We start from the raw sequence: 27,468 nt of genomic DNA on the forward strand, positions 1-27,468 counted from the left end.
TAATCTGCCAATTTACGTTCCACATACCTGCTTAATATTTTAGTCAAAGGGAACTCCGGAAGGAAAGCCACAGGAGTCAATACTTACTTAGCATATAACTTTGTTGGGAGCACGCAAATGATGTTTCCTCCACCGGCATCTAGCGCTTCTATATGTAGCCAGCCTTTTTCGTAGCATATCTTCACGCCGTCGTCGTCTAGGTCCCGAGGGACGCTCCCCTCTGGCAGCACTTTTCGCAGGATTCGTGCCACAGGTTGGGATATCCTTTTCGCTAACAAACGAGCGCCACATTGTTGTCCGTTTCAAGGGGGGAAAAAGATCGAACGCCTTCTCATTCTGGTGCAGAGTTCTCCGGATGTCGACATCTTCGATCTTAAGCTTGTTGTATTTCAGACCAGAGTAGTACCCTGTATAAGATTGGATTTGTCATATACTATGCTGGTAGAGCGGGGAAACATACCTCCTCTAACATCCTCGGAACTCAGTCAGCAGCCCCTGGGTGTCCATCGGTAAGCTCAAATATATTGTAGCGTGCTGCACTGTCGAAATTGTCCAACTTGATAAGAAAGCGGTCATCGCGACAGTAGCGAGAGACGACATCATCAAATTTCTCATGATTGTAAAAAAGCGCTATCCATGGAGTGTATTGAACAATGGATGGCTTAACAGACACGCGTTACTAGAGGGACGGGGGTAGGGAAGTGTCCTTCCTACGGCTGCAAAGGGCCTCCAGTAGGGCTACCATAAGAAGAGGAATGGCAATCCGTGGACCCGAATAGAAACCGGTTTGATCCTTGATAAGTCCATACCAGAGGTCATCGTCCGTATGAGACATTTGTGCTTCAAGAATAATGACCATCCCAGCATTTTCGAGCGTGCGAGAATTGATGGAATCATAGCCTTCGGCTCGCCTTGCGGACAAAGCCATTAGTGTGATCTTCGGTTTGGTCTCGATGCCAGGTTCTGAACAATATGACAGGGGCGTCTTTGCTATGGCAATGATCACGCAAAAGTTGAGTCAGTACCGATTTTCCTGGTGCTGGTGTCCCTCTGACATTCACAACAACGTTCTCGTCAAGAATCCTCGCCAACTCTTGAACAGTCTCGTCGCGTGGACACGTGAGAGGGTCCTTTAGATGCCGTTGGTTAATTCAAGATGTGGATAGCGATAAAAAAAGAAGAAAACGAGAAAACGAGAAAGTATATCCAACATCCAGTCAGTTTCTTATTTTGGCTGTTGAAATATACATCACAGAAAGTTCATGGTGAAGAGTATTTTGCAAAGAGACGCTTATCTTTTCATAGAGAGAAGGAAGCGAGTGAAGAGAAGGAGGAAGTCTAAAAGTATGCTGCTGATCGTGGCGTCATATGGTTAATATCTGTCTCCAACGTGAATTGGCTTAGCTTCTTACCAAAAAGACAGTTGGAATACTTCACTCCAGTTAGATCAGATGAGGAATATCCTCCCTAGCCTAGGTCGAAGACCTTCGTAATGCTCGCAACGGTTTGAGCTAGATTCCGAGAGATGACTTCTTCAACATCAGGGATATGCTCCCCGAATAGGATCTGTTAAAAAATTGCTCTAGTGTCTGTCGATTCTATCATCGGCGTCTCTGGTGTCGGAAGGCGACATGGAGTGTGAACCTGTCACTCGGATTCACTACCCATGTTCGTATCGCTTTGTGGTCCATGGCGCCCTGAACTTAGTAAAGAAAATATGTACCGGTAAACTCGTTTTTAACTAAACTACCGTAGGTCACCTTGGAGATAGAGTAGTAAGAAGCCCTTGCGGAGGGTGCGGTGGGAGATTCATAGTGAAAACCAACAAGCCCTTTACAAAATGGTACTCATGCAGGAATCCATGACAGTGGATTAGGGTCCAAGGAGAATACGATGTTGTGATGGTTCGTAGCGTATCTACGCGGTATTGCGGTGAAATGCGGATCATGCCATATGTAGTAGCCAAGGCAGCATACCTAGTATGTACAAGCTTCGGGGGTCCACGGCCACTTCTTCGTTGACAACCGGTTGGGACTATCTTTATATACTCGACACAGGTACAAATGGCGTGACATTAATGTCATTCGAGGATTGGAGTTTGTTAAGATCTGAATCTTTTCTAGCTACATTATCAATGATCCATTCCCTCCGCAGTTCCAGGCGAAGCACTTAATGCAGAATCAATACTTCATAATCGAATCAACAGCTCGTGGACCAAGTCTCTAGATCACCCATAATCTACCTAGGTATCCAAGATCCCCCAATGGGGCGACATAATTTGCTCAAAGTAAAACATTAATCCATAAGATAATGGACCAATTTCTAGTTGTAGACTGTTCTATCAAGGATTCAATTAACAGGTATTGAAAACTATTACGAATTATCCTAGCCTTTACCACAACCATTTAAACCTGGAGGGCCCTAGAATAGGATACTTTACTATAAGTTCTTAGTGCCTTCATCCATCTTATAGATCTATTAAACCTGAGCCTCTCTTCTTGTCTTTTTTATATGTTTCATTCTCGTCTGCCTTCCATCCCAGTTGGTAAGATGGCCGAGTTGGTCCAAGGCGCCAGGTTAAGGTATACCTTAACTCCACAACTAGCAATAGTTTCCTGGTCTCGAAAGGGGCGTGGGTTCGAATCCCACTCTTATCATCTTCTTTTTGCAATTTTTGCCCGTTCCGCCTCAAAACGAGGCCTTTTCTTTTTTCTTTAGCTCAATTGCGTGATTTTTGGCGTTTTGGCGGGTGGTTGGTCGAAATTTTTAGGGTTGTGGTATATCAAAATTTCGTTCTGTTCAGGAAGTTGACAATGGGGGAATTTATTCGGACGCTATATCGTTCGAGACTAAACGCCCTATCAGACTATTAACTAGGCTATTTCTCCTAGTAGATGGCCTAGGTCCCACTGGAGAGCTAGATACTATCAGACAAACGAATCGACTTTTCTTGGTCGTCGATACTCTGCCATGGTGCCAATGAGAAGATATCAATCACACACGGCAATGATCAGATCTGAAAGCCGATCTGAATGAGAACAGCCAGAAAAAAAGAAATACAGATATGTTGCCACGTGGGAATACCTTTCTATTTTAGGTAGCCTGTACAATACTTCCAATAAGTAAATGTGAACATAGTATATAAAGCTCCTGCTTAGATGTCCGGGACCCTCTCCTTTTCCATCTGGCTCTCCGTTTCCATAACCAGGTAGTTCAATGATAAAACCATAGAAGGTCCTGTCGTTAATGCTGTGCTATCATGCTGATGGATCCTCACACTCTTCATCAGTTATCCGCAAACCTCAAAGGTAAAGGTTATCAATAAATCAATCTTTGTATTCGGTGACAATAGCCATACATCTTATGTATTCTTCTATTATTACGCCCTGGCATGGTCAGTAGGTTATGTTCTAAGAAAGCGGTTTGTTTGTTAACAATTATACTAGTAGCAGTCAATATAGTCAGGTTTAGTAGGCTACTAACACATCCACCACTCACCACAAAGCCACAAAGAATCATGGCACATGCCACAGATGAGCATTTATTGCAGTTTTAATATGTATCCCCGGGGCCTTTGAGCAAAAATATACAGCATTTCGCTAAAAAGACGTTCAAAGGAGAACATCCTCTAGACGTCTTGCCCTAACAGCCACTGTGTATAAGATGGATTTTTATTACCCCCCTTCGTATATGAAGCTCCAACTGCATGCTTTCTGCTGGCATTTGTTCCTTCTTCTTTCCTTATACTAGGCCATGTATCACTCTGACACTTGCTAGGGTTCATAAAACATACTGGGACTTTGAAGTTCTCATATTTGAGATGGTGCCTCTTCATGGGTGGCTTGATATACTGTCCCAATTTAAATAGGGGGTTCTTGTTGTATCTATACTACCCAGTTATAAGATTATAGGTTAAGGTGAAGCACTTGCCGGCGTATGTACTGAACGCACAAAAATGAAGAAATTTTCTTCTCGGGCCAACCCGCCACTCCATCCGTACACAATTCTCGACTACAAAACTCACCAGCTGCAAAAAGGAAGTAATATGAGCAAAAGCAAAAAGTTATTTGATAAGAGTGGGATTCGAACCCACGCCCCTTTCGAGACCAGGAAACTATTGCTAGTTGTGGAGTTAAGGTATACCTTAACCTGGCGCCTTGGACCAACTCGGCCATCTTACCAACTGGGATGGAAGGCAGACGAGAATGAAACATATAAAACAAGCCTAACCGGACCTGGTCTAGGGACCTATAAGATGGATGACGGCACTGAGGACGTTCTCTTTCTAGGCCGCTCCAGATTTAGACGATTGTGGCAAACGCTACCCGTGGATGATGATGCGCAGCGGTTTTCAATACCCATTGTATAATTATAAATTTGACAAAACAGTCTGTCACTGGAATTGTGCCACTAACTTATGGAATAATGTAATATTTAAAGCGTACCCTATTGGAGAATCCTGGATAGACAATGGGTGATTTATAAGACATCGGTCTTCAGGCCGATGTATCTGTCGAGCCTACCTAGGTAGTATGAAAATTTATGACCATGATTCCGGCGGGATCGTCAATATCTAGATACCACCAGCACACTGGTAATGCTATATTAGATAGGTGGCTCCATCTAACCACGTGGGATGTTGGCAATACTGACAAGGCTGAAGGTAAAACATAAAGTCAAGCTAGTATACCTTGGAAGTGAAGATTGGAAGGGATGTCAACTCCTTAGTATTATTTAATACTTGCAACAAATACGGCAGTGCTTAAAAGAGAGATAATATCAATCTATATCCGTGGGAGTACAGTGGGACCTCCGAAATACCGGGCTAAACCCTTGTGCCTAGATGTACCTTATATACCACCTGCCCATTATATCCTTTGGGATATACTGCTATAAGAATCAGTCGGCCGCCTATACGGCCGTGCTCTTCTTAGTGGTCTTCCCAGGTAGTCTCTTTCGATAGTCTTTCCATATATATATTTTAGTGGTATTTTCTTTGGCAGCCTCCGGTACACTAACCTTAGTGCTAGATCACGTATCTGTACACTAACCTTCCAAGGTTGTTAGGACTGCTGGTTTTAAGCCTGACAGAACCGGCATGATTTAGCGGTGGATACAAATTGTCAGCAAAAGTTATGTGCAAGAGTAGCACGGGATATTCCGTGGGCGCCGAGGTGGCATCTTTATATCAGTTCTAGTCATATCTATAGACTTCAGGGCTAGACTGATTCAGTTCTTCGGGAGCGTAGAGTAGTTGAAAAACAGTCTCAAGTCGATCGAGAATAAAAATCCCTTTATCAGTCGTGGGGTTTGTCACTTTTGATTAGGACTGCCATAGAGATGACCGTAGAGATATGAGATATCCAGTCCGACAATTATTCACATATCTACAATGTTTGTTAGGTAGTATACATATATAAATCAAGAAAACACCATGACCCCTTATACTGAACATGGCACATGGACCAATCATGCCCACTGCCGGGGGTGGCGCAACACATCCATAATCTCCTTCTCGCTGGTCTTATCCTCTGTCAGGTCATCTTCATCGACAGACATGTTCTCTGTTCTTGTGCCAGAGACAGGGTCCATGTAAGCCCAGCTAGCGGTACGTGGGAGACTCATCAGGATACTTTCAATGCGGGCATTGGGTGTGCGCAAGCCAAAGCTAGTTCCGCGATCATAGACAAGGTTGAACTCCACATAGCGGCCCCGGCGAAGCTGTTGCCACTCCTTTTGTTCCGGAGAGTACAGCATGTCTTTGCGTCGCTCAATGATGGGCACGTAGGAAGGAAGGAAAGACGCCAGACTATCGGAAACAAAGGAGAACAGTGTCTCCTGAGGGTTGGAGGAGGAGCCAGCGGAAGTTTGAAGGAAGCTGGCGTCGAGATCATCGAAGAAAATACCTCCCACGCCACGGCATTCGCCACGGTGGGGGATGTAGAAGTACTTGTCACACCAGGCCTTGAACTTGGGGTAGTATGTGGCATCGTGGCGATCGCATGTATCCTTAATGGTCTTGTGGAAGTGCTGAGCATCCTCCGGGAAGAGGTAGGTCGGGGTCAGATCTGTGCCACCTCCGAACCACCAGTTCTTGTCGCCGTTGATAGGATCCTTGGGATCCGATGTCTCGAAGTAGCGGTAGTTGAGATGCACCGTCGGAGCCATGGGATTGTGTGGGTGCAAGACCAGCGAGAGACCGGCGGCGAAGAAATCTAGCGAGTCTACATCTGAGCCAACAAAGGACTTGTGATCGGCACGCATCTTCTCAATGGCCGGCCGGGGCAGTTTGCCGTACACCACGGAGACGTTGACACCCGCCTTCTCGAAGACATTTCCGTCCTGTAGCACACATGAAACACCGCCGCCGCCATTGGGCCGTGACCAGGTATCAGACTTAAATTGTTTCCCGTCGATTCTGCCTAGTTCCTCGATAATCTTCTGTTGGTGTTGTTTGATGAGCTTTTCCATCCGTAACCGCATCGGCGAGGACTCGCTGATTTTCGACGATTGCTTTAGGGCTTCATCCACTTCAACCATAGATGGAGCGTCGAGTTCCGTGACTTCTTCTGTCATCTGGAATAAAATAAGCAAATTGATTTCCTCACGTTTTGAAGTGCCGTGTCATACCATTGAGTATATAATCCCGCCGATGAAAGGCACACCAAAGGCGAGGCGCAAGTATGGCCTCCAGACAGTGAATGGCTTTGGTTCACGCGGAGTCTGTCCAGTGGAATATCCGCGGAACGAGGGTCCAGCGCGACGGCCGGCAATTCGAGTGTTTCTAGCAGACAACTGCCCCAGTGACCTCCGCAGAGGTGTGTATGATCGGGTCGCCATTCTGGACATAGGATTGGTTGCGCGAATGGCTGCCGGCGGAAAGTATCAAAGATTCAAAGGCCGAGACCGAGAAAACGACAATCCAGACCTTTACAAAGAATGATTTGAGGAAGAAGTTGAATTGAGTCAACAATTCAGCGAAATACCACGCAACCCCGGTCTCAAATCGTACGACTTGCTTAGAGCTGAGTTTGATCTGTTTGGCTGGATGAGATAAGCATGATAAGCGGCCGGGAACCTTGGAAGTTGCCCAAGTGAAATAGGCACCGAGTACATGTAATCCCCAGTATTGGTGAAAATGATTTCACTTAGACATCTAGATATCGTCTAGTATATTGGGTGGTATCTTAATCCACTGATATAGGTAAAAGTAATATGGATACATATGTATATCTTGCTATCCACGTGAGCAGAACCCTCGAGGCACCTGATTTCTGCCGCGTGACTATTGACTCACCGCCCATGGATCCCGTGATGGTATTACCGTAACGTCAGCGGGGGAATCGCCTTGTCATCCTCTATCACCCCTCTTCATCTCTCTCTTTCTATTTCCTCCAAGATACTTCCCATCTAGAGCTTCACATCAAGGAAGTCACTACTGCTACCAGTTTTGCATCAGAACTTCCTGGTGTTCTGATCTTACTTACTCTCCACCCGACCCGCTCTTACTTATCGACCCTTATCAGTCACGATGCGATCCAAGTTCAAGGACGAGCACCCCTTCGAGAAGCGAAAGGCTGAGGCCGAGCGCATCCGTCAGAAATATGCCGACAGGATTCCTGTGAGTATCTTTGATTCCGGGGGGGTTCATCCTCGAAGGAGGTGGTTGCTGCAACCGAGTTCTTAGACCCTCACCGCTTGTTCGGTAGCTAACGGACTGGCAACCTACAGGTCATCTGCGAGAAGGTCGAGAAGTCCGATATCGCGACCATCGACAAGAAGAAGTACTTAGTGCCGGCCGACCTCACCGTGGGACAGTTTGTCTATGTGATCCGCAAGCGCATAAAGCTCTCCCCCGAGAAGGCTATCTTCATCTTCGTTGACGAGGTCCTACCGCCAACAGCTGCGCTCATGAGCAGCATCTACGAAGAACACAAGGACGAAGATGGCTTCTTGTACATCACGTACGTTTCTCCCTTTTCTTAATAAATGAAATCATACTGACATAAAAGGTTAGATACTCGGGCGAGAACACCTTCGGTGACCTGTAGAGGTTGCTCAGTCTCTCTCTCATTTGCTTTGCTGTTTGGTCACTCTAACCTGCACGAGTGAGTCAATGAAGGATGAACGGGCAGGCGAGAAGGCTTCCGCACCCTTCGGATACTGGTTTTGGGTCACGGGCGTTTCATTCGGTGTTCTGCACATTTCGTTTCTAGCTTTGCTTGGCAACTATGCTTTTTTAGCTGCAACTACAATCATTATGAGCTTTCTCTGGTTGTGGTAATATTCTGGGATCCTTTTGACAAATTTCTTTTTTCATGTGTTCCGTCGAGCAATGGAGCACCGACTTGGAAACAAACCACAGATCAGGCTAGATAAGGTGTTTACACTTAAGAGCAATATGATTTCTTTAGCCTTGATCTAAGTATAGGTACATACATAGCCGAGTTTGTAGAGAAGTACTTGGACTTGATATCTCTACTGTACATAGTGTCTCGAGTGAAGTAGTTAATCCTACCATGGAATGTCCCCAAACGCTAACCCTAACTAGTTCCCCCAGATATTAGCGCTCTCCAGATGTTCGACATCGCTTATGCTACTACATATATATACATGCAGTATTTACTACAGTCAGCATCATGTTGTATCACATCCATTTTCAGTTTCAAACAGATTCCGACGTGGGTTTGATTCCACGTAGTTCCATAGTGGGATTAATTAGCCCATTTACAGGGAAAATGAGTTGATACGAGGAGGATTATATTCTATAAATGAAGAGATTAGACAATTTACTTCTTGATACCTCTTCAATATCGTTCTAATACATACATCGACAACATAAGTATAGTATTTTCGCAACTCCTTGGCTCTCCGATGGCGGCCCCAAAACGGGACTAGTGCCAAATCCCGCCTCGATAAAATTTAACTCCGAGCACATGTTCCTGAATCCATCGGCGTTCTCATTCTCTTGCTCTTTTTTGGAATTTCTCTACAATTAGAAAAAATGTCTCCCACTATTGCTCCCACTATTGCCCCCGGTGCTGGCGCTGCCTCTAAGGATGTCAAGAAGGAGTCTGCCACTGCTCGTCTCCTTGGTTCCGGTAAGTCGTCAGATGTTCAAAACACCGACTCATTGCTGACCCGTGACTCTTCTAGGCTCTGCCGGTATTGCTGAGTTGATGATCTTCCACCCCGTACGATGTTCTCCCGATTCGAGACCCATTGCGACTAGAAACTGACCTCCATAGGTTGACACCACCGCCAAGCGATTGATGAGCAACCAGACCCGGGTGAGATTCGGATTATTTACAAACGAAGGTGTACCTATTGCTGACTGGGTCTTTGACAGATTTCCAGCGCTACCGCTTTCAAAGAAGTCGTCTTCAAGGAACACGCCAATGCCTCAATTGGTCGCAAGTTCACCTCATTGTTCCCCGGTCTGGGTTACGCTGCTGGTTACAAGGTTCGTGTGACTCGCACCGGCAACGGAAAAAACGGGGGAACAACGAGCTCATATCATTTCAAATCTATAGGTCCTCCAGCGCATCTACAAGTACGGCGGTCAGCCTTTCGCCCGCGATTACCTCGCTCAGAACCACGGTGCGGACTTCGATAAGGCATTTGGCAAGGGTACCGGAAAGGCCATTATGCACGCCACTGCTGGAAGGTAAGAACAATTGGACAATTGGACCTAAGGATATATCTGACTGGGAACCTATTTAGTTTGATCGGCATTGGAGAGATCGTTCTGCTCCCTCTCGATGTTCTTAAGATCAAGCGCCAGACTAACCCCGAGGCCTTCCGTGGCCGTGGCCTGTTCAAGATTGTTGCCGATGAGGGCATGGGTCTTTACCGTGGTGCTGGCTGGACCGCCGCCCGTAACGCCCCTGGCTCCTTCGCTGTATGTTTCCCCCCAGTCTGCTATCACTGAACCACCACTAACTTCTGTTACAGCTCTTCGGTGGATCTGCTTTCGCCAAGGAAAAGATTTACAAGCTGACCGACTATAACACTGCCTCCTGGGCCCAGAACTTCGTCGCTTCGGTCTGCGGTGCTAGTGCCTCCCTGGTCGTGTCCGCTCCCCTCGATGTCATCAAGACCCGTATCCAGAACCGCAACTTCGAGAACCCCGAGTCTGGCTTCAAGATTGTCTCCAAGATGCTCAAGAACGAGGGCCCTACCAGCTTCTTCAAGGGCCTGACCCCCAAGCTGCTGATGACAGGTCCCAAGCTGGTCTTCAGCTTCTGGCTGGCACAGACTTTGATTCCCGCTTTCGGTCAGGTTGTATAAAGACTTTTTATAATTGTTGCATTTCCCCTTTTATTATCTTTTCTCGGGCTAGGTGACTTGCCTAGACTTTGTATTTTTCATAGACATCTTTTATTTCTTGCGGGGATCTATTTAGGTAGCTTACATTTTCCGAATGCGACGAACTCACTCTACTTTCAACACGGATTCATGTGACGTTATCAAGACTCCGGGCTCTTTGAAGGACAAGTTCTATTTCGATGACATATATATTCTCTATTGTTATAGAAGTAATCACAAGAATAAGACGGGATGTATAGTGGGAATATCAACATCCAAACCAGTAGACAAAAAAGAAATAAAAAGCAGATGTAAAAGAAATAGACACAAACTCGATTCGTGAGGCAGCATTCTACTAACCAGTAACTGCGTTTCTTTGCTTTGCTAGCCAGCCCTTAGAATCTCCCGTGCTGGCTCCGTGTCGATACCGTGATACCGTCATATTGTTGTTCTGCCATCGGCTCTGAAGGTGATACCAAGCCGAGCCCACGAGGTTGAGTTCTCGAGCTTGGCTGTCGATAATGTTCTGAAGCTCAAGCTAAAAAAAAAGTGTCATCAGCATACTGTTAAAGCTGGGAGGAAGCATAAACAGCTTTTTGACTTACTTCTCGCTCTTTGGAAATTCCATCATCCAGGTTTTCTTCGTAGTTCTTCATACGCTCACGAAGTGATTTGACCAGCTCATTTTGTTGCTGGATGTACTATTGAACCAAGCTAGAATTAGCAAACGCGACCCGAATAAGATATAGGATCTTGTGTGGAAAACTGACCTCTGCACGCTGAGCAAGTCGTTCAACGTTCTTCTCCAGAACTCCTGCACACTGCTTCAAGAGCTCGAAGCTCGATTTCTGGGGCACTTCGCCGCCCTCATTATTATGGGTTTCGAACTCGCCTAGGAGCATTTGCATCTCTTTCATAACCTCCTGATCTTCGGAGCTGATCTCGCTTTGCTTGTTGTCGAGCATCTTGCGCAATTCCTCTCGTTCCGCACAGACTTCGCGCACCAGCGTCTGGCTGGCATCAACTTCAGCCTCCAGGTGATGGACGTTCTGTGTGAGACTCTCCCAATCATCCCGGACTTTTGTCAATTCAGCCGAGTTATGCGCTTCGAGTCCTTGGAGCATCTCAGCCTGTTCTGCATTGACAAGACGAACTTCAAGATTGTAAGTCACATGTATTTCTCAAGTTGTGGAGAACCAGAGCAAAAAAAGGACACTTACGTTCAGCTTGTGTATCAGACAGGTCCCTCTTGGCTGTTTCCAAGGTGTCTTGGACCTCTGCAATCTTCTTGAGAGCTCCGGTATAGTTCTCGTATAGTTTCCAATAGTCGTCACTGTGAGACATGTTAGATATTCTGTTCATTAAAACGAAATGCCGGGCAATCAAACCTTTGGGTGGAACCAGAGCGCGCCAGCTGCACGGATGCAGCAAAGTTCTCAGAGAAGCCTCCAGTATGGGAGGCTGGCTGCTGGTTGTTAATATCAGTATAAGCTTGGAGAGAACAGATGGTACACATACAGCTGAAGGTGCTTTGACCGACTCCATTTCCCGTTTCAAGTCATCATTCTCGGATTTACTGTCAATGGTTAGAATCCAACAAGACCGCGAAGGCAATATGTATACATACAGTTGAGACTCTTTGACACCGAGTGCCTCAAAGTCCTTGTGCAATGTCCCTTGCATCTTTGGCGTCTCTGAGCCAGGCGACGCGCTGCCCGGCAAGCCGTCCATTTCTCCGAGGCGTTCACGTAGTTCGCTGATCAAAGCATCGTCTCTATCGTGCTGCTCATTCGCACTTTCCAATCGCTCTGTGAGCGCATGGTTATTGAATTCAAGTTGCTTCTTCAAGTTCTGGATCTCATTGCATTCCTGCTCAACTTGTGGCAGAAGCTTGCGATACTCTTCCAGTTCCACATCGCGCTCCGCAGACCACCGCTGCTGCGAGTCTGACTCTTTCAGTTGTTGCTGAAGATCTTTGATTTGGTTCTTGAGGGTCTGGTTCTCTTTCTCAAAGTCTTGGCTGGCTTGCAGCTTTTGGCGGTATTTCTCGGCCGCATTTGCCTTGCGCGCGAGTTGATCTTTTTCGGTACGGAGCTCATCATAGTCATCCTGTAACTTCTGATAGCGCTGGTTCTTGACCCGCAACGACTCGACGGTCATGCGAAGACTGTCGATTTCGTCCTGGGCCGCGGTCAACTTGGCTTCTTGGGAGGCAATTAGATCGTCCTGTTGACGAGTCTTGCTCTCCAGTGCCTTTGCATTGTGACCGATATCACCCTTTCCAGATTTCAATGTAACCAGCCGGTCTTCGGTGGAGGCGAGACGATTTTGCAGGGTGTCATTGTTCTCCTGGAGACGCGCCAGGCGATTGTGCAAGTCCTCCAATGCCTTTTCCAATTCCTTTTTCTCATGTGTTAGACGGTCGTTTTCCGCGAGCACCTTTCCGACGCGTTCCTCGAACTGTAATTCCAGGTCCACAGGGCGATCGTGCTTGGCCAGGTCTTCCCTGAGCTCGTCCGCAGCGTCCATGGGCTCGTATTGGCCATTGTGCGCCTCCTCAATAATATCCCTGAGCCCCTCTTGTGTCGAGGTGCTAAGTTCCTGAAGGGTTTGTACGTATGTTCCGGCGTTGGGGGAGCTGATGGCAGCGATTAGGAGAAGCTTCAGCAGCTTGTTCGTGTCCTTGGCAGAAGCTTTTTCGGCAATCGATTCGAGATCGGGCGATGGATCGAGACCGGAGGGTAGGATGTCATCGTTCTGGTGTCGAATGTAGTTGAGCAGTAGTTTGTGGATGTGCTTCAGGTTCTGCCACTTGGCCACCCAATGGTCAGAGGAGTTGCGCTCTGGGATTTCCTCAAGGAAATATTGAGGGTCAATATCCTGGAGAATCTCCCACAGAATAATTCCATCGGTCAATTCATCGGTGGCTCGGAGGGTTTTGCCTAAGGAGAAGCTGTTGATCCATTCTAACAGAACCTTGGTCACTGTGTGTTCCGACGCCATTTTGGTGACGCGTTTTAATCGAGTGTCAAAGAAGCCGGCAATTCCAGCAATTCCAGCATTTCCAAAGGGATCGCAAGCACAAGATGAGGGAGTTTCCAGATCCACGCGCCTTCGGGGCCACAAGGACGGGAGTCAACTAGCGGGTGGGGGAAAGGATGATCGGCCCTATGTTGACTCCAGGGCTTCGATTTGCCTACATCTGTAGAAAAGTACCATAACTCAAGTCTTGAATTGTAAATCATACATTGTGATATTGAATATATTGTACGTGTATGTTAATTTAGGATGTAGATCGTCAGAAACCAGTAAAAACTATCAATATATTTCCCTACCCAGAAGCCCTTAGCTGAGGCGTAAGGGCTCAACCATTTACTCCACATTGTGTACATCCGAACGCCGAGGTATGTTGTATTAAATCGTCCAAATCGTCCTGAGAGTGTAATTCTGAGATGATCCCAATATGGGTTCGCCTCTGGACATCATTATATGCTCAGAACTGTGAGATTCTCACAACACTCGGTATCTCATTGGAGAAGGTATATTAGACGGCAGCCGCATAGTCTCCGTACGCGCTGACAACCTTATCTTCTTCGATATTCGGTTTGTATTGAGTATCCTGTGTGGAGAGGGTCTGGAGAGCGTTCACAGGAGCCTCGGCGGCGAAGCCACTAAAATCATAGTTAGAAAACGGGTTATAAGATAGGAACGTCTGTTGAAACCGTACTTAATCAAATCTGCATAAGAAAGGTAGGTTAGCGATGAAATGATATCTCTACATCTAGTTATAAGCAAGGTAGAAAGTGAAACTTACTGTACTCATGCGTGATGACGCCACCCTATAAGTGTCAGTTCAGAGCCAGAAGAACAACTTCATGAGAACGAAGAAACAGTGCATACTGAAGCCACCAGGCAAGCTTTGGCCTGGTCTACCACCGAGTCAGGCGTTCCCTTGGGGAAAGTAATGATGACGGACTTGAGCGATCCGGCCAATACCAATGGTAGAACCAGCAGGGTAGCAAATGTAAGCTTCATATTGAAAATCTTGCGAAAGAGAAGCAGTAATATCTCTTTTCAAATGAGTTGAATGTACTCTGCACGAAGTCAGTCCAAGTCTGACCAAGTCTGACAAGGAGTTGAATGCGTCATTCCAAGGATCACATGACTGTATGACAATCCCTTTCTCTTTGGCGCTTCCACCTCAGAACAACTTCACTTCACCTCTCTCTCTTTTTCTTTCCCTTGTCAATCATTATCTTCATTCCACAGCGCTGTTTTTATTGCATTTACCCAGTCTTGATAGTCTCTTCTGTTTCTTCTGTTTCTTCGGTTTCCCCCTCCCCGTCGGTTTTTCACAGGACGCGGCTTTTCGGCCTAGCATTTCTTCCCTCGTTCCATCACCATCCCTCGATTTCTTTGGCTGGAAGGTAGATACACAAGGGTACTGGAGGTTACGGGTTGGGTTGGACTGAGAGCAAGCGTTTGAATACTATTGTTTTCTCATTTCTCGCAAAGATAGCTAGCAAGCATTTACAAGTTCCGACTATTTCTCCATCTTTGCGTTGATCCAAGAGAATTCGTTGGAACGAGGACAAGGATTAAGAAGAAAAGAAGACATTCTTAATAGTCACAGGAAAAAGAGGACAGGCAGAAGCCATTCTGAAGAGAAGAGAAGAAGAGAAGAGAAAAGACCAAATCCAACTCGGAATCCCACAAAAACCAGAGAACAAAAGGGAGAAAAAGAAAGAAAAAGCAGGAAAGGAAAAACAGACCAAGACCACGTGCTGAACTTCGACTTGACTTGATATTGATCTCGACATCTCTGATAAATCCAGATCTCGACTCATCCTGCCATCGCCATAATGTCCGGCCTTGTTTCCGACGAAATTGCGGAGGACTACAAGAGTTCATTGGAGGATTTAACCACCAATGATGGAATCCAGATCCGTACTCTGACTGTCATCGCCAAAGAGAATACCGAACACGCAATGGCTATCTCCCGGGTCCTGGAGAACCACATTCGATCAGTAGGTGCTCCAGATTTCTTTTTATTCGCAGCGTAGTACAGGATGAGTACTAACCACTATGTAGACTCCCCCCTGCAGAAGCTTCCAGCCCTCTATGTAGCCGATTCCATCGTGAAGAACGTTGGAAGCCCCTACACCCTCTTCCTTGGCCGGAACATGTACCAGACATTCATGAATGTTTATACTCTCGTCGATGGAAACACCCGAAGGAAGCTGGATGAGATGCTCAACACATGGAAGCAGCCGGCCCCAGGCTCCCTGGATACGCGCCCAGTCTTTCCTCCCGACATCACACGCAACATTGAGAGTGCTCTCATCAAAGCACGCACTGCAGCTTTACAACAACAACAGGCCAGGGCCCAACCAGACATCCTCGGCCGCAATCGTGGAAATGGGACTCCAACTGGGTGGACAAGCAGCTCTACACCACCTCAGAACATGCCTCGGCCTTCACAGAACCACCAGTATCCCAATAATGGTCATTCCAATTCGGTAAGACTACTTTCCTCCGTGTGTCACGTTTAAAGCTAATTTGGGTCTCATAGGCACCTCCCCAGGCTCATCGACACGATATTGATTTGAGCTATCTCAATCGAGACGTGGATGCCCTGATCGCCTCTGCAAAGATTGACTTTGCTAACAGTCCTTTTAATCCCGTCTCACAACAACGCTTGAAAGCGTTGGTAGATCTTCAGGCCATTCTACAGAAACAACAGCTTGCCCCGGATCAGTTGAAACTTGTTCGTGACCAGGTCTCTGCGCTTGCCGCCACAAGACCGCCATCGGCTGCCCCTAATGCCGCTACGAATGGCCCTGCAGTGTCTGCTCCCCCGCAAATCCCCACGCCACCAGCCCAACCAGTCTCGCAGCCCCTCCAGCAACTATTAAACCCTAACACCCTCGCCGAGCTGATCAAAGCTACCGCTTCGCGTCAGCAGTCTACCCCGCCACCTTCAATTCCGGCAGCGCTGCCTCAGATGCCCCAATATCCTCACCAAAGCGTCCCTCCGCAGACGGCGCCGGAGAACCCTCTTATTGCGGCCTTGAGGGCACGCGGACTTCTACCTGGTGGATCGACGCCCTCGTCTCTTACGCCATCGACTTCGACGCCTGTTTCTGGTAGATCTAGTCTGCCATTCATCTTGCCCCATGGAATGCAGCCTACACCACCAGCTCCGTCTCAACCCCCAATTCCCTCCTATGGATCCTCTGGGGTGCCCATGAGCACCGCGTCTATGAAGATCCCTCGATTCGGACTTATTGTCTCTCTTTATGATTCCCGACCGAACCGATGTGGAACTTGCGGTCGTCGCTTCTTGACCACGGACGAAGGCAAGGAAATGAAAGCCCGACATCTGGACTGGCATTTCAAGACCAATCAGCGCATGACCGAGTCCTCCCGACGGGCTCAGAATCGCAGCTGGTATGTTGACGAGAGGGTATGTTCATCTCATGTATTTCTACAAGTTCCATTTCTAACTTGAGTAGGACTGGATCAAATCTCGGGAAGCTGGCGACGAGAATGGTGCAGCGGATCCCCAAGCCACCGCCGAAGGAGCTGCAGGCGTGGATGGCAATACTAAGCAAGAGCCACCAAAGCCGTGGATTCGAGCCCCGAACGATGCCACTCTCCGCAACACCCCGTGCCCCATCTGCCAGGAGAAATTTGAATCGACCTGGTCTGAAGATGTCCAGGACTGGATCTGGCAAGACGCGACCAAGATCGGAAGTCGTGTATATCATGCCAGCTGCTATTCCGAAGTGACCAAGGGCCCTGCACCGACGCGTCAGACACGGACCGGCACGCCGGATTCTGTCCTGGGCAAGCGGAAAGCTGAGGTGAGTTCCTTTCATGTGAGGGTGTTTGAATGTTCAGGGAGCTAACTATAGCCAGGGAACTGAATCTCCAGGTCATAAAACGCGCATCAAGACCGAGATCTGATTTGTACCATACTTCGAAGTATTATTCTTTGCATTGCATAGGGAATATCTCCCTGGCGTTAACTAGCGAATTGAGTCCTTCTACTTCAGCCGTAGGAATTCATCTACCGAGCCCCGCTCCCATCCCCCGCCTAATTTCCCCATAAAATCCAATTCCTCTCGTAAACTGTCTTCTCTTCTGATCTTTACACCTTTTTGTACATTTGAATTCTACTATCCTACTTAACATTTACTTCCATCATGGCGCCACACATCGTTCGATGGGGTATTATGGGTATGAGATTCTGTTTCCCCGAAAACCAGAAAAACAAAGCTAACTGATTGGTAGCCACTGGCTGGATCGCGGAGAGTAAGATCTCGACTTCGACAATACTTGGATAAGACAAGAACCCATGAAATAACTTATTTCCGACAGTATTCACAAATGACCTTCTTATCGACCCTAATGTCCGCGATGCCTCTGACGTAGCCCACCAAGTCGTGGCCGTTGCATCGTCCTCATCCAAGGACAAGGCTGAGCAATTCATCTCCGCTCGAGGAATCACAACCCCCTGTTCCGCATACGGTGACTACGAGACTCTCGTGGCCGACCCCAACGTCGATGTCATCTACGTCGCAACCCCGCACTCCCACCACTACCAGAACGTCAGACTCGCGCTGGAGGCAGGCAAGAGTGTTCTCTGCGAGAAAGCCTTCACCGTCAACGCTGCTCAGACTAAGATTCTTGTCGAGATTGCCCGCAAGAAGAATCTCTTCCTTATGGAGGCTGTCTGGACTCGCTACTTCCCCCTCAGCATTCAAATCCGCGAGCTTATCCAGAAGGGTGAGATCGGCGAGGTTCTCCGTGTCGTGGCTGATACGAGCTTCGGCGATGATGTCGAAGCGAAATGGGGAACGACACACCGCATGGTGAACCCCGATTTGGCCGGTGGTGCTCTCTTGGATTGTAGGTTTCCTAGGGTTTTTGTTCATTGATTGTCGCCGGATGACAGAAAGAGAAAGGGGACCTTAGCTAATTCGCTCTGCTAGTGGGTATCTACTCCTTGACCTGGGTCTTCCAGACTCTATACCACACCCTACCCCGGGACCAGAGGAAGCCACCCACTGTCTCCTCGCAGATGACTCCTTACCACCTCACCGGTGCAGACGAGTCCACAACCATGCTCCTGAGCTTCCCTACAAGCACTCCATCCAATGGCCCGCACCCGCAACAATCGCACGGTGTGGCCATGACCAACATCCGTGTCTCTGCTGATCCGGATGAAAAGGGCTCGGCTGGTCCTCCCATCCGTATTCAGGGCACCAAGGGCGAGATCCAGGTGCATGGCCAGCCATTCCGGCCAGAGAGCTACCGTATCATTCCCAAGAAGGGTGCCGGTGAGATCCGTGAGGTTCAGTGCCCATTCCCTGGTAATGGTAAGGGCATGTACTGGGAGGCTGATGAGGTTGCTCGTTGTCTCCGCGATGGCAAACTCGAGAGTGAGGGCTTGCCATTGGAAGAGAGTATCGTGATTATGGAGCTCATGGATGAGGTGCGAAAGCAGGGTGGTTTGACCTATCCTCAGAAGATTGAGTCGACCGAGTACCCTCTACAACTTTAGGTATGAGTACGAGGCAAGTTTTAAATAATTCTAGTATTACGTGAATATATGTATGTACATATCACATCTACCTATATGGGCGAAGGTGCAAAGCGTCCATGGGTCAACTATGTACACGGTTCAACAACTCGCAGTACTAGTATGGGCAAAACCTCAACATGACCAAAGGGACACCGATAAAGACCCTAAAAAGACATCGAAGAAGACACGACAACTGTAGGAGTGTGGTCATACTCACTAAAATAGGCAGATAAGAAGACGAGGCTATTCACACTATTCAAATCTTCATCTTCATCTAATTCTAGGCGTCGAAGCCAAATCAGCCATCTTGCCGCTCTGCACCCTCCCATATGTTGCTTTGGTAGAACCCCAAATGGAAACAAGACTAAAGACTATGAGATTTACCAAGATCCAATTGAATTCATACCGGTCTTGAGTGTATTCGGTACTCAAAAGGTACACACATACTACTATACATGGCGGTCAAGGGCATAAACCCACGTCTATATGTGGACGAAAACACCAGCCATGCTTCCGGTGTGCCCAATTAAGAAAAACATAGGAAAAGGAAAAAAGGTAGACATCACGGAGCATGGACTGGTAAGTTGTCCCAAATTACCCCCCAAATTCCCCTTTTTTAAATGCAATCAATCCAACAGAATCACTTACTGGCGGAAGACTCCAAGAATGCTCTTCCAGACCTGGCCAGGCTCCTGGCTGGCATCAATGCCGCGCCAGATACCGGTCTTCTTATAGTACTCGACAACAGGGGTGGTCTGGGCGTGGTAGGTAGCCAAACGCTTGGTGAGGGTGTCGGCATTGTCATCGGAACGCTGGATCAGCGGCTCTCCGGAGATGTCGTCCTTCATGTCCTCCTTGGGCGGGTTGAAGATCTTGTGGTACGAGCGGCCAGAGGCAGGGTGGACCAGGCGGCCGGTGATACGAGCCACCAGCAGGGAGTCGTCAATCTGCAACTCAACGGCGTGCTGAAGCTTCTGGTCACGGGCGACGAGCATGTCATCGAGGCGCTCGGCCTGCGCAACCGTCCGGGGGAAACCATCCAGAATGAAACTGTCCACCTCTCGTGTTAACTCTGCCCCGGTGCCCGAAGAAAATAAATTGGAGGGGGATGTAGATCTACGCACCCGTTCTTGCACTCGGCGTTGTTGTCCAGCTCGCTCTTGATCATGTTGATCATGATCTCGTCGCTGACGAGACCACCCTGGTCCATGATCTTCTTGGCTTCCTTTCCAAGGTCGGTCTTCTTCGCGACCTGGGAACGCAGCATGTCTCCGGTGGCCTATTCAGGAAATATATCAGCGGGAAGAGCTTATGCTGTACTCAGGCAAACTTTCTACTCACCAGGTGGCACGCGCAGTACTTTTCCTTAAGGTTCGGGGCTTGAGTACCCTTGCCTGATTGAACCGTTAAAATCCATTGCCTTTTTTCCAGTTATAGATCAATCGCATACCTGCACCAGGAGGGCCCATCAGGATCATGCGCATCTGCTCGGCGACGGACTTGGGCTTGCCGCCATTGGCGAGACGACTCTCAAGCTCGGACACCTTTGCCTCCAGCTGGTGGATAGTGTTCTTCAGACCGGAGACGGACTCTTCAGTGATGGGAGCCATTGTGAATTGTAGGAGGGGAGAGGGTTGAAGAAGGGAAAAGCTGTAGACGGGGAAACGGAGAATGAGAAATGGGGAAAGGGAAGATTCGCAAGGAACTTAGCGCCCCGAGGTTCGGAGAGCACGGGCTTCACGGGGGAATGGACTGAATATGTACATAGTATATATTTTGTCCAGGGACTATTATACATAGATGTACAGATTATATGATCCGATTGATTGTTTAGTATCTACCTTATTCTATCTATGTTTCCTTAATTAGTTAATTATTTACTCGTTCATGTACTCCATATATTATTCCCAGCTTCCTCTTCACCGAGAAAAAGTGCAAGGTGGCCGCTTACTAAGTTCTCCAGCCTCAGTATGGCGCAGCTCTGTGGCGGAGAGCTCTCATGAGCACCTGTGCATCATCGCTCTCCCATCCACCGCATTCTCCTATCTCGCACTGATTTGCTGTTTCATTGGATTTTATTTGATCTACAAGCTTTAATCGTCCCCTTATAGCTCTAGATTTCTTTTCACCTTTTCTCCCTTTCACGATGCCTGCCACCACGGCGGACACGCTATCCCTCGTCAACCGCTCCGTGACGGTTGCCCCGTTAGTGCTCCTCTCCGTCGCAGATCACTATGGGAGAACGGCAAAGGGTACCCGGAAACGTGTTGTAGGTGTGCTGCTGGGTGAGAACTCTGGCGATAATGTCCGGGTATCAAACAGTTTTGCTGGTGAGTGCAAGCTTTCAGTGAATCGAAACCATACAACAGATGAGCTGACATCTGTTTTTGTATCTCTCTAGTCCCGTTCGAAGAGGATGAAAAAGACCCATCGGTTTGGTTCTTGGATCACAACTTTATTGAGTCGATGAGGGATATGTTCAAGAAGATCAATGCTCGCGAGAAGCTAGTCGGCTGGTACCATTCGGGTCCCAAGCTGCGCGCTTCGGATCTGGAGATCAATGAGCTCTTCAAGAAATACACGCCCAACCCCTTGCTGGTTATTGTCGATGTACAACCGAAGGAAGTCGGTGTGCCTACAGATGCTTATTTCGCTGTGGATGAAATCAAGGATGTGAGTTTGCATTGAATCCGAGGAAGCACCCATCAGGCCATCAGGGCTAACTATGGCTTTTTTTTTTCTTTTCACTTGCAGGATGGAACAACAACCTCCCGGACGTTTGTGCACACCCCGTCGATAATCGAGGCAGAAGAAGCAGAGGAGATTGGCGTGGAGCACCTCCTCCGAGACATCAGGGACGTCGCAGTCGGCACACTTTCCACCCGTATCACGTCGCAGCTGCAGTCGCTGCAAGGATTGCATCTGCGGCTACGCGATATCGGCCAATACCTCCAGAAAGTTCTTGACAAGGAACTTCCCGTCAACCACGCCATTTTGGGCAACCTCCAGGATGTTTTCAACCTCCTTCCCAATCTGTCCACCCCACCGGCAACACAGCGGAGCAGCGGCCAGGAGACGCAGGTCGAGAACAGCGAGTTGGCACGCGCCATGAGTGTCAAGACTAATGACCAGTTGATGGCTATCTACATTAGCAGCTTGATCCGGGCTATCACGGCTTTCCATGACTTAATCGATAACAAGATCCAGAACCGACAGCAGCAAGAGGAGAGTGACACCAAGCGGGACCAGGAGGCGAATGGAACTAAGGGAGACAAGGATGCCAAAAAGGCTGGTTCGCCAAATGGCGAGCAGAAGGAGGAGCAGGATAGCTCCGATAAGAACAAGAAGAAGAACTAAGGGAGTTTTCTTAATTTATTCTCTTCCGGAAATCCAACCCAATGAGTGAAGCATATGACATATCCGCCAATTCTTCTTTCGTATCTCGCCATGTATATTGGATGTCAAGGTCAAGACCCTATCCTATTAGCAGTCCAAGTCTGTTTATTTCGCGCAGATAACGAAGACCTTGGTTTGCTCTGTAAGAATGTATATCTAAGTACACAAGTAATCATGCTGCAACGCTGCCCATTGGCGTGTCCGTCATGCAATCGTCCTGCGATTTTAAGGGCTCCGGAACAAGTCCCGTCCCCATTCGTGGCCAGCCGACTTCGCATGCAACGATTGCCCGGACACAGGCAGACGGTTCATGTGGAATGGACAAGGTTCCGTAGTAGGACTCGTCGTCATCTGCGGGATACCTGGGATCATTCTCAGATGGCTTCAGCAGTTGCCACGGGGGTCTAAAGACTCTTTGTCCAAGTGCGTAATATTCATCGTACATCAATTTGCGTTGACGTGTCAAGAGCCAAACAGATCAACCACCCCAACCAGCACACCAGCCTGCCAATTCCTCCTTGGATACGATGAATTTGCCATCCGCGTCAACCCCGAACAGCTCAGGGCATCGCGCATGCAGAATGCAGGCTAGGATATGTTTGCAGGTAGGAGGCGACACCCGAGCCGTACCACGAGCCAACGTTCCGCCAAACGAGTAGGTCAACTGGTCCTGTTCGTTTGTCGGATGATTCGGGAGTTGAGAGTCTCGGTATGCAGACAGGGTAAATGTAGGACAACTGCAATTCCAGGCACGCAGCCGAACCTCGTAGCCCTTTTCTTGGGAAGTTGATGAACCCAGGAGTGAAGGCGGTACCGAAGCAGATATTACAATGAAAATATCCTCTTGGGCTGTCTCTGGGGATGGCCGATCTGAGCGCACAATTCGACGTACTAGCTTGCGGTCGAGGATATCAAGAGCTGGGAGGAAGTCGTTTGGGAATAGACAGTGCAATGTTAACATCAGTGGTTTTAAGGTCTTCGAAAATCCAGGCTGGGCCAATTCTGTGATCAAACGATCAATGAAGATGTGAGAATTAGAATCCATTTAGGGTGATGGAAAGAGGGAAAAGAAGAAAAAAAAGAATTTCAAACTAAAAAGAAAACAACTCCGGGATATCCCAACGTCTGGACTGAACTGAACTTCAACTTCTCAACTTCTCAACTTCTCTTCTTCCCCTTTGCCTTCCTCTTGTCTCCCTTTTCCAAATCCTTCGCTTTGCCCACCGCCCTTCTGCCCAGCAGCTTTCTCTTAAATTTATTATATGACGAATCTTTGTCCTCTTCTTCGTCCTCTTCTCTGCCCTTCGCCCCCTTCTTCCTCTTCAGTCGATTGTAATGCAACCCTTGAACTTCGAGATCTAACAGCTTTGATCCCTTTCCCCCATCTCCAGTCAAAGTGATCTCAAGTCGTCCTCGTTGCTTGATCCAGTCGACTATTACCTCATCGGAAATGGTGCCAATATCAGGATCCGTAGCAGAATCCGTAGCCAAATCAACACCAGGATTAATGGCAGGGCCAATGCCAGAAGCAATGCCCGAACCAGTGCCAGATGCCTGTGCTCCTGTGATTGATTCCCTCTTCTTCTCCCATTCATCCGCCCAATTCTCCCACTCCTTGCGCCTCGAATCCGCTGTGCGAGCTATATAGCCATCGATAACCTTGGGAATCATCACATCCAGTAACTTCCCTAGTGCCTTGGGGTCATTTCCCCAGACATTAGCGCCTGGTCCTGTGACAGACCCAGGCACCGATGGCAATGGTCCAGGGTCAGGCGCCGATAACAATGCACTAGAGTCAAAGTCGGCGAACGCACCCCCGTCGTTCCACCCTGGGGAGTCGACTTGCATGTCGTCGACCCCCGGGGTCTGTACCACTGGGTCATCTGTGGGTAATCGGCGGTATGCAAAGAGGTAACCGGTGTCGAGATGGCACGGGTGGCCTCCAGGCTCTTCGGGGTTCCAGTCCACGACTAGAGTGTCACTCGCCCTGCTCCATGTATCTCCTTTACCTTTGACACCAATGGTGTAATGACCTGTTGATACAGTATCGCCAAGATGCATGACCACCGAGGACAATTTATACTGGATGACTTTCCGTTCGTTGCCCCAGCGTTCATCGATGAACCGTGTCTCGATATTCAACTGCTCGCTCAGATATACGTGAGTACCGATCTTCTTGCCCGAGTCATCGGTGCGGTTGAGGTGGACCAAGAGAATCTCCGGAAAACTTCCAATTTCTTCTCTGACTGTTCTTTTGCCTCCACACTGCTCACAGGCCCCGAGATCGTCCTCATGGTCAAGGTGCCGTCCGATTACATCGCTCAAAGTAGGCTTCTCGGGCAGTGAACTGCCCTCCTCTCCGGATAAGCTGATCTTCAGGAATGGGTCGTGGGCTGAATCGTATTTGGGTTTACAAGGGTTCTTCCCAGCACATCTAGTCGCCAGGATGATTTCGACCTCAAACATATCTTCCAAGTCCCCTCTCCTGGAGTCTAAAGTCAGTCTTCTGTGTTAGGGACATGTAGAGAAGCACATACATCATAGGCTTGGTGCTCGCTTTGATCTCTTTGTAAAGCACATCAAAATATTCTGCCGGGTCTTGTTCCGTCCCAGCTCCAGTTGGTTTCCAACCAAGCAAGATCGATTGTGTAAGGATGTCAAAGGTCTCTAACCAAGATCTCGAATTACCTGCCCAGTAAGCCTGAGCGATATCAGCCAGTCGACAGACATGGCATTCGGTGAAGCCAATGGCGAGTCTGCAACCGTGACCCTGAGGGGCATGGTGCTTCTTGTACCAGGCGAGCCAATTGTAGAAGATGGGCATGTGCAGAATCATTTGAAAGACGGCGTTTCGATAACATTCAGCTAAGATATTCGGAAAGCCCACGGTGGTTTTATCGGGCAAGTCTGGATGCCAATATTTGGGGATGGTGGACTGTCTCGTTAGCGTTGACGTTGAAGAGTTGGGCTGCAACTTACTCTCCACGTTCTTTTATCTCGTGCTGACCTGGTGAATGGCTCTGTATCGTCTTTCACTTCCACCTCTCCCACTCTCTCTTCGACTCTCTCTTCGACTCTCTCTTCGACTCTCTCTTCGACTCTCTCTTCCATTCTCTCTTCCATTCTCTCTTCCATTCTCTCTTCGACTCCCTGTCCGAGCGCCTCTTCATCTCCCTCGTCGAGTCCGTCGTCGAACGCCTCTTCATCTCCCTCGTCGAACTCCTCTTCATCTCCCTCGTCAACCGCCTCTTCATCTCCCTCGTCAACCGCCTCTTCATCTCCCTCTTCCCCCGGGACTTCCGGGATTTCCTCTGCGGGTTGCTCAGGTTCGCTCATGATAGTATACGAAGTGAATGGATGTGATATGTCGCCATTGCCCACTTGAGGGGGTTCGCGGTTTAATTTATCTTGCGTTGCAACTGATTTTCATTGTTTTCATTGCCAAAGAAAATATGACTTTGAACTTGAATTCTTTGAATACATGGAGCCAAGGAATATGAAGATGATCAAAGAAAGTCGAGAAAACCCATCGAGTCAACACCAGACCCATTCGAATTTCATTCGAATTTCATCCAAACTCCATCCACATTTCGTTGACTATTTCGTTCTTTCATAGATGGCCGTTCCATGATTTTACATCTGATTCGATGTTGACATCCAGACAAAGAACTGAGAGAAGGCATATCTGTCTATTAATAGAAGGCCAAATGGTTTTGAAAGAGGGATTTCAGTCCGATTGCTCCAATTCCTCCCATTCCTCATTCCCCCTTTGACAGAATGTTCGAGACTAAAGGAAATCCCCAATGTTCCACCCAAAAAAGTTCCACCCAAAGTGTCTCGATGGTTTGTGTAACTATGTAACTAAGGGACCTTCCGGTGGAGTCGGAAATTCTAGGGATTTCATTGGCCCCAGAGGTCCGGCCGAAAAGCTGGTGGTTCGGGTTTTGTCTTCTCTGTACTTTGTTCTTTTTGTGTTTTGTACTTTTACTCCGTTCACTTAGGTATATACATCTACATAAGGAGGTATAGGTACTTGAGATACATCCACTTCCCGGAACAACCTTGCCCTGCCCCGATGATCCATATAACTCTGTACTCCGTAGTCCGTACTTCATACTCCGTATTGACAGCAGGGTTCCTCCCATCTGCCGAAGATCCACCGTTGAGGGGCAAAAAAAAAAAAAAGAGAAAAAGAAAAAGAAAAAGAAAAACGGTTGAGTGCCACTTCAGCTGAAGATGATCGCAATTGAAGTGGAGCCCAGAAATTCTCCGTTCACAGTGATGTGGCTAGTGGTAGCTACATATATGAGCCAGCAACAACCCTATGAGCTCCAAGAGAAACCCCCTTAAAGTCCATCGAAATGATAGAAACCATCCAAATGACGGCAAAAAAAAAAAAAAATAAATAAATGAGCTTCGAATCAGAACCTGTCAAAAAACCGGGTCTAACGGGTGCGTGTCGGATATTTAGGGCGATCACGACAATAAATAGAAAAGAGAAACACTCCACGCAACGCCACCAGCTCTTCGCTACCACTTAGGTCATGGTTGAGGGATGATCCGACGCCCTCTCCACACCGTTATTTCTTCATGACCCGAGGTTCTCCCTATATCCACGGATTGAGACTATCCATGGATGTATCATTGCCCGCTGATCTTGTTGTACTAACATCTTTTATCCTGTATTCTCGTTCTCCCCTATTCCTAAATCCTACCTGGTCATCCCCTTATACCTTATAAGAGCATTAGTGTATTTCGTCCCAGCGGATCATAAGGTGAAGTAGCTGCCGAATGGGTCATGTCCGTGCTGGCTCCAAGCCAAGGGAGGCAACGATCGCCTTGTGAACGTTGTACATATGATCCACTTACGCCGGTACAGAGTACACGTTCGACTATCTCTCTCTCTTTTTTATTTTATTTTATTATGATTATTTCCTTTGCCTTCTTATTGCCTGACTGGAAAGTTGATAGACGAGATTCGAGGCCCAAAAGTACGAACAGGAAGTGCTGATCCTTGTATTGAACGGACGTTTCAGGGAAACTGATCGTCGTAGATTGAAGAGGTACGTGTAATATATATGACTACCTAGGTAGTTAAATGTAAAATTAATAGAATTGGAGTGTTTCCGATATAAAGATCCAAGGTTTCAACCTTGGAAGGTCAGGAACTCGTG

General features: G+C 47.9%; 12 protein-coding genes across 12 annotated transcripts; 5 read left to right on the top strand and 7 right to left on the bottom strand.

Moving 5' to 3' along the window:
• Positions 1–481: 481 nt before the first annotated feature.
• Positions 482–928, bottom strand: N7525_002003 (uncharacterized protein; the record flags this gene model as incomplete). The annotated part of the gene is made up of 2 exons (XM_061212133.1): positions 482–630; positions 715–928. 2 exons carry the CDS (start codon positions 926–928, stop codon positions 482–484), a joined length of 363 nt encoding a protein of 120 aa, XP_061071359.1.
• A 4,541-nt stretch (positions 929–5,469) lies between these two features.
• On the bottom strand, positions 5,470–6,840 carry hem13 (coproporphyrinogen oxidase; the record flags this gene model as incomplete). Its single annotated transcript, XM_002557337.1, has 2 exons — positions 5,470–6,576; positions 6,631–6,840. 2 exons carry the CDS (start codon positions 6,838–6,840, stop codon positions 5,470–5,472), a joined length of 1,317 nt encoding a protein of 438 aa, XP_002557383.1.
• Positions 6,841–7,531: 691 nt separating this feature from the next.
• N7525_002005 (autophagy-related protein 8) lies at positions 7,532–8,051 on the top strand (the record flags this gene model as incomplete). Its single annotated transcript, XM_002557336.1, has 3 exons — positions 7,532–7,621; positions 7,732–7,964; positions 8,018–8,051. The coding sequence occupies 3 exons, from the start codon at positions 7,532–7,534 to the stop codon at positions 8,049–8,051; spliced, it is 357 nt and encodes a 118-aa protein (XP_002557382.1).
• A 953-nt stretch (positions 8,052–9,004) lies between these two features.
• On the top strand, positions 9,005–10,290 carry N7525_002006 (putative mitochondrial GTP/GDP transporter Ggc1; the record flags this gene model as incomplete). The annotated part of the gene is made up of 7 exons (XM_002557335.1): positions 9,005–9,101; positions 9,157–9,194; positions 9,249–9,290; positions 9,350–9,463; positions 9,534–9,667; positions 9,724–9,901; positions 9,955–10,290. The coding sequence occupies 7 exons, from the start codon at positions 9,005–9,007 to the stop codon at positions 10,288–10,290; spliced, it is 939 nt and encodes a 312-aa protein (XP_002557381.1).
• A 373-nt stretch (positions 10,291–10,663) lies between these two features.
• On the bottom strand, positions 10,664–13,311 carry N7525_002007 (putative microtubule binding protein HOOK3; the record flags this gene model as incomplete). The annotated part of the gene is made up of 7 exons (XM_061212134.1): positions 10,664–10,846; positions 10,914–11,009; positions 11,079–11,461; positions 11,529–11,641; positions 11,697–11,776; positions 11,827–11,884; positions 11,936–13,311. 7 exons carry the CDS (start codon positions 13,309–13,311, stop codon positions 10,664–10,666), a joined length of 2,289 nt encoding a protein of 762 aa, XP_061071360.1.
• Positions 13,312–13,852: 541 nt separating this feature from the next.
• On the bottom strand, positions 13,853–14,343 carry N7525_002008 (uncharacterized protein; the record flags this gene model as incomplete). Its single annotated transcript, XM_002557334.1, has 4 exons — positions 13,853–13,979; positions 14,036–14,045; positions 14,123–14,147; positions 14,209–14,343. The coding sequence occupies 4 exons, from the start codon at positions 14,341–14,343 to the stop codon at positions 13,853–13,855; spliced, it is 297 nt and encodes a 98-aa protein (XP_002557380.1).
• Positions 14,344–15,170: 827 nt separating this feature from the next.
• N7525_002009 (putative mRNA cleavage factor complex component Pcf11) lies at positions 15,171–17,277 on the top strand (the record flags this gene model as incomplete). Its single annotated transcript, XM_061212135.1, has 5 exons — positions 15,171–15,339; positions 15,400–15,827; positions 15,881–16,774; positions 16,824–17,174; positions 17,230–17,277. 5 exons carry the CDS (start codon positions 15,171–15,173, stop codon positions 17,275–17,277), a joined length of 1,890 nt encoding a protein of 629 aa, XP_061071361.1.
• Positions 17,278–17,516: 239 nt separating this feature from the next.
• N7525_002010 (Gfo/Idh/MocA family protein) lies at positions 17,517–18,877 on the top strand (the record flags this gene model as incomplete). The annotated part of the gene is made up of 4 exons (XM_002557333.1): positions 17,517–17,550; positions 17,605–17,625; positions 17,692–18,222; positions 18,306–18,877. The coding sequence occupies 4 exons, from the start codon at positions 17,517–17,519 to the stop codon at positions 18,875–18,877; spliced, it is 1,158 nt and encodes a 385-aa protein (XP_002557379.1).
• Positions 18,878–19,512: 635 nt separating this feature from the next.
• Positions 19,513–20,546, bottom strand: adk1 (adenylate kinase ADK1). The gene is made up of 4 exons (XM_002557332.2): positions 20,349–20,546; positions 20,240–20,292; positions 20,023–20,177; positions 19,513–19,948 (listed from the first exon to the last, which is right to left on the bottom strand). Exons 1-4 carry the CDS (start codon positions 20,506–20,508, stop codon positions 19,543–19,545), a joined length of 774 nt encoding a protein of 257 aa, XP_002557378.1. The 5' UTR covers positions 20,509–20,546; the 3' UTR covers positions 19,513–19,542.
• Positions 20,547–21,044: 498 nt separating this feature from the next.
• On the top strand, positions 21,045–22,255 carry rpn8 (proteasome regulatory particle lid subunit RPN8; the record flags this gene model as incomplete). The annotated part of the gene is made up of 3 exons (XM_002557331.1): positions 21,045–21,228; positions 21,300–21,571; positions 21,653–22,255. 3 exons carry the CDS (start codon positions 21,045–21,047, stop codon positions 22,253–22,255), a joined length of 1,059 nt encoding a protein of 352 aa, XP_002557377.1.
• A 517-nt stretch (positions 22,256–22,772) lies between these two features.
• On the bottom strand, positions 22,773–23,339 carry N7525_002013 (uncharacterized protein; the record flags this gene model as incomplete). The annotated part of the gene is made up of 1 exon (XM_061212136.1): positions 22,773–23,339. One exon carries the CDS (start codon positions 23,337–23,339, stop codon positions 22,773–22,775), a length of 567 nt encoding a protein of 188 aa, XP_061071362.1.
• Positions 23,340–23,452: 113 nt separating this feature from the next.
• N7525_002014 (ubiquitin carboxyl-terminal hydrolase) lies at positions 23,453–25,630 on the bottom strand (the record flags this gene model as incomplete). The annotated part of the gene is made up of 3 exons (XM_002557329.1): positions 23,453–24,779; positions 24,832–25,229; positions 25,274–25,630. The coding sequence occupies 3 exons, from the start codon at positions 25,628–25,630 to the stop codon at positions 23,453–23,455; spliced, it is 2,082 nt and encodes a 693-aa protein (XP_002557375.1).
• Between the last annotated feature and the right edge of the window lie 1,838 nt (positions 25,631–27,468).

Source organism: Penicillium rubens, assembly GCF_028828025.1.
Source record: "Penicillium rubens strain IBT 27055 chromosome Unknown utg000001l_segment0_segment0, whole genome shotgun sequence".
NCBI classification, from domain to species: domain Eukaryota; kingdom Fungi; phylum Ascomycota; class Eurotiomycetes; order Eurotiales; family Aspergillaceae; genus Penicillium; species Penicillium rubens.

Coding starts and splice junctions, on each gene's coding strand:
- adk1 (XM_002557332.2), bottom strand. CDS start 20,508: ATGGCTCCCATCACTGAAGAGTCCGTCTCCGGTCTGAAGAACACTATC. Junction 20,293..20,348: donor GATGGGCCCTCCTGGTGCAG/GTATGCGATTGA, acceptor CGGTTCAATCAG/GCAAGGGTACTCAAGCCCCG. Junction 19,949..20,022: donor AACGCCGAGTGCAAGAACGG/GTGCGTAGATCT, acceptor AGAGGTGGACAG/TTTCATTCTGGATGGTTTCC.